General features: G+C 60.2%; 2 protein-coding genes across 2 annotated transcripts; one reads left to right on the top strand and one right to left on the bottom strand.

The window, feature by feature from the left end:
• On the bottom strand, window positions 1–1,982 carry IE81DRAFT_91875 (hypothetical protein). Its single transcript, XM_025517744.1, has 3 exons — window positions 988–1,982; window positions 376–885; window positions 1–272 (listed from the first exon to the last, which is right to left on the bottom strand). The coding sequence occupies exons 1-2, from the start codon at window positions 1,889–1,891 to the stop codon at window positions 500–502; spliced, it is 1,290 nt and encodes a 429-aa protein (XP_025365874.1). The 5' UTR covers window positions 1,892–1,982; the 3' UTR covers window positions 1–272; window positions 376–499.
• A 922-nt stretch (window positions 1,983–2,904) lies between these two features.
• IE81DRAFT_350811 (hypothetical protein) lies at window positions 2,905–3,387 on the top strand (the record flags this gene model as incomplete). The annotated part of the gene is made up of 1 exon (XM_025516607.1): window positions 2,905–3,387. The coding sequence occupies one exon, from the start codon at window positions 2,905–2,907 to the stop codon at window positions 3,385–3,387; it is 483 nt and encodes a 160-aa protein (XP_025365875.1).
• Between the last annotated feature and the right edge of the window lie 11 nt (window positions 3,388–3,398).

A 3,398-nucleotide genomic window follows, 5' to 3' on the forward strand; every position in this document is an offset into this window, starting at 1 on the left:
ACCACGCCCGTCACAGCCTGTCCATCGCTCGTATAGAACTTGACCATTTCGCCCTCTTGAGCCGTGCGCGAGGCGGGTGGCGCACCGTTGGCGCCGCTCGAGCGCGCAGGTGCTCCTGCGCGACGCAAAGAATCGATGGTGGAAGAGGAGTCGTGTGCGCGAGCGCCCAAGGAGAGCTTCTTGGCAGGAGAGGGAATGGCAGGGTTGAAAGAGGAGGAAGGTGGTCTTTCTTTCTCCTCACCGCTCGCTTCGCCGGTCCGACTGGTGCTTGGCTGTAATGTCCATGGGGTTTGCAGAAAGACGACGGTCGTGAGCGATGAGTGCGACGACGGCGCAGTGATGGAGAGCGCGCGCGCGCGCGCGCGCGCTACTCACAACATCGTCGGCTCCTTTGGCTCTTCGAGCCGTCGAAGCGTTCAAGCGGGACGTTTTCACCCGGCTCTTGTCCGCAAGACGAGCTAACAAGGAGTCCGACGACGGGTGCAGGATCAGCAGGCATTCACCTCTTTGCATCGCCCATGCTCAACCCCTTCGCTTCACAAGTCCATCGCGAGCTCTCACCATTCTTGCTCTTTTCATGATCATCATCTTCCTCCTCTCCTCTCCTCTTACCTCTTCCCTTTGTCTTCTCCGCCAACTTGTCCCAATCCTCGCTCTCCACACCCACCACACCCCTAACGCTCGCTCCCCTTCCCTCCGTCAATCTGCCCTTGCCCGCTCGACTCATGACCAACTTGGCATCCGCCTCGTACTCCCTCACAAACTCTCCAAGCGTCATGCGCCGCACCACGCTGGGCAGGCGGGTGATGTAGAGGGACATTTGCTGCGTGGCGAGGGACAAGGAGTGGGAGAGGGAAGCTTGCAGCGTCGACATCTGACGCGAGGCTGGAGCGGGCCGCGCGGGGCGGAGATCGTATCAGCCATGCGGTGCGGGGGCGAACCTTGCGACGAGACGGGACGACACGGAAAGCACAAAGTGCAACTCACACTCCAAATCGTAATTGTCCAAAAACCCAGCGATGGCATTTTCGGGCACCACGCCTGCCTGCGTCTCGACCACCATGTCCACAACATCCGCATCCTCGCTATGAGCGCTAGTGACCTCCTTGTCCATCTTTGTTCTCGCCGTCGATGTCGCCTTTTTGCTCTTCTTCGCTCCACCCGCCGCCTTTTCCCGTTTCTTTCGTTGCTTACCGTCCACCTCCTCATCCTGCAATTCGTCCCTCTCCTGCTGCTGCTGCTGCTGCTGCTGCTGCTTTGTCGCGTGCTTGGCCTGCTTACCGCCCGGCCTCGATTGCGCTCGCGCTCGCGCTTGCTCCTGCTCAGCGCCTTGCTTGACCTCTTCGCGATTCACATTCCCGCTGACCACATTTCCAAACATTCGCTCTGTTGCGCTGCTTGAGGATTTGGTGGCACGATTGGGGGACTTTGCACTCCCGCTTGTTGCGCCAAGATTGGCGTGGGCTTGAACTTGATTCTTGCCGCCGCCGCCGCCGCCGCCGCCGCCGCTGCTGCTGCTGCTGCCATACTTGATGCCGCTCTTGGCTCGAGGTTTGTTAAAGGCAGAATACAAAGGCGAAGAAGCATCCGCATCGCTTTGCATTTCACCATTGACCTTGCTGCTGCGCCATTTCGTCTTGTCTGCCGCTACGGGAGTCGACATTTCTTCATCCTCTTCATCGTTCATCTCTGAAACATCCTCATCCTCCTCATCCGCAGACGTAGCCCCACTATCGGATTGGCTCGCGCTCGCGCTCGCCAAGCGTTGTTGACGCGTAGTGCGTCTCGTCGACCCGGCATTCCCTTCACCCTTCGTCGCGTTCGCCTTTGCGGTTTTGCTCGCATTTTTGCTTTGGCTCTTGGAGCGCTCGGAGCGCGCTTTGGGAGGCATCGTGTGTGTGTGGGGCAGTCCTTGTCGACCGTTGCTGGCGCGTAGTGGTGGGCGGAGGATGCCAATGAGGCCTGGACTGGGCTGAATTGGGCTGAGCTAGGCAGAGATGCTAGGGTGAGCGTGCGTGAGCGTGCGTGTGCGTGATGTGTATGTGTGTGTTGAAATGGTGCACGTCAAAACGCGATGTGGGCGGACGCGTTGGCGATCGCGTGTCTGCTTCACGTGCACGAGCACGAGCACGAGCACGTGAAGGACCGATGCGAAGGAGGATGTGCGAGGAGGGCAGGTAGATGCCAACAAAAAGTCGGGGGCAAGCAAGGCCGTCGATCGTCTGTGGTGCGTGCGTGCGTGCGTGCGTGCGTGCGTGCGTGCGTTGATGTCTGGATGACTTTGCCCTAGGCGTGAGAGTGAGGGACAAGCAAACGTTTCTGTCGAACCCCCCCCCCCCCCCCAAGCATCCTCTTGCAAAGCACGCACGCCGCACATGCCCGCGCACAATTCAAGTCACGATCGATCGAGTCAAGCGTTCGTACTTCCCCGCCGAAAGCGTGCGTTCCTTGTGCCCCGCCCTTCGTACCGCGCAGTGCCCACGACGTACACGCAGCAGCATCAGCAGCAGCGCGCGCGACGCGACCCAAAAGACCAACCAACACTCGCGCGCGATTTGAGGTGCACTGGATCCTTTGGCGCGTCTTGCAAGAGTCACGTGTGACGCGTTGGCCGCGGACGCGTTTACGCGAGAACAAGAGCGCGCGCGTCGCGCATGTGGGCGCGGGCATGCATGCATGCATGCATGATGCATGGTATGCGTTTCTGTGTGCACCGCCATTCGCGAGTCGCGCAATCAAGCCAACACGCACGCACGCACGCACGCACGCACGCACGCACGCACGCACGCACGCACGCACGCACGCCGAACAGCTTTTGCTCAATTTGAGTGACTTCATTCCGGTCGCCGCAAACACACCATCATCAACGCTCACCACTCAGCACACCAAATCAAGCGCATCATCATGTCCAGCAGCGCACTCACCTCTGCGCGCGCGCACGCACAGGCAGACGCACGCCCCATGCCCATCCAGCCCGCTCCCGGCTCTCTTCCTGAGCGCGAGCAGGAGCGCGAGCGCGAGCGCGAGCGCGAGGCAGAGCATGCCGATGCACCAGCGTCGGCCACGGCACATCTAACACCCCTCGAATCAGCGCTGCATCACCAGCTCTTCGCTCGTCGACAACATCTCTCTTCTCGCGCCCGATACCTCTCCTTCTGGTCCGCTCAAACCTCCCCCGAAGAGGAGATCCGCACATCCCCAAGGAAATCAAATCCCACCACAAGCACCTCCTCCTCTACGCCCAAAAGGAGAAGAGAGACGAGGGAAAAGTTTGGCAGGGATATCGTGGATGAGGAGTTCTTGAGAGGGGCGATCGAGGAACGTGTACGAAGGGTCGAAAGACTTGGACGCGTCTTGAATGTCAGGAGGGACGTGTTGAATGGGTGAGTGTGGGTGCG

Source organism: Ceraceosorus guamensis, assembly GCF_003144195.1.
Source record: "Ceraceosorus guamensis strain MCA 4658 unplaced genomic scaffold IE81scaffold_203, whole genome shotgun sequence".
Taxonomy (NCBI): domain Eukaryota; kingdom Fungi; phylum Basidiomycota; class Exobasidiomycetes; order Ceraceosorales; family Ceraceosoraceae; genus Ceraceosorus; species Ceraceosorus guamensis.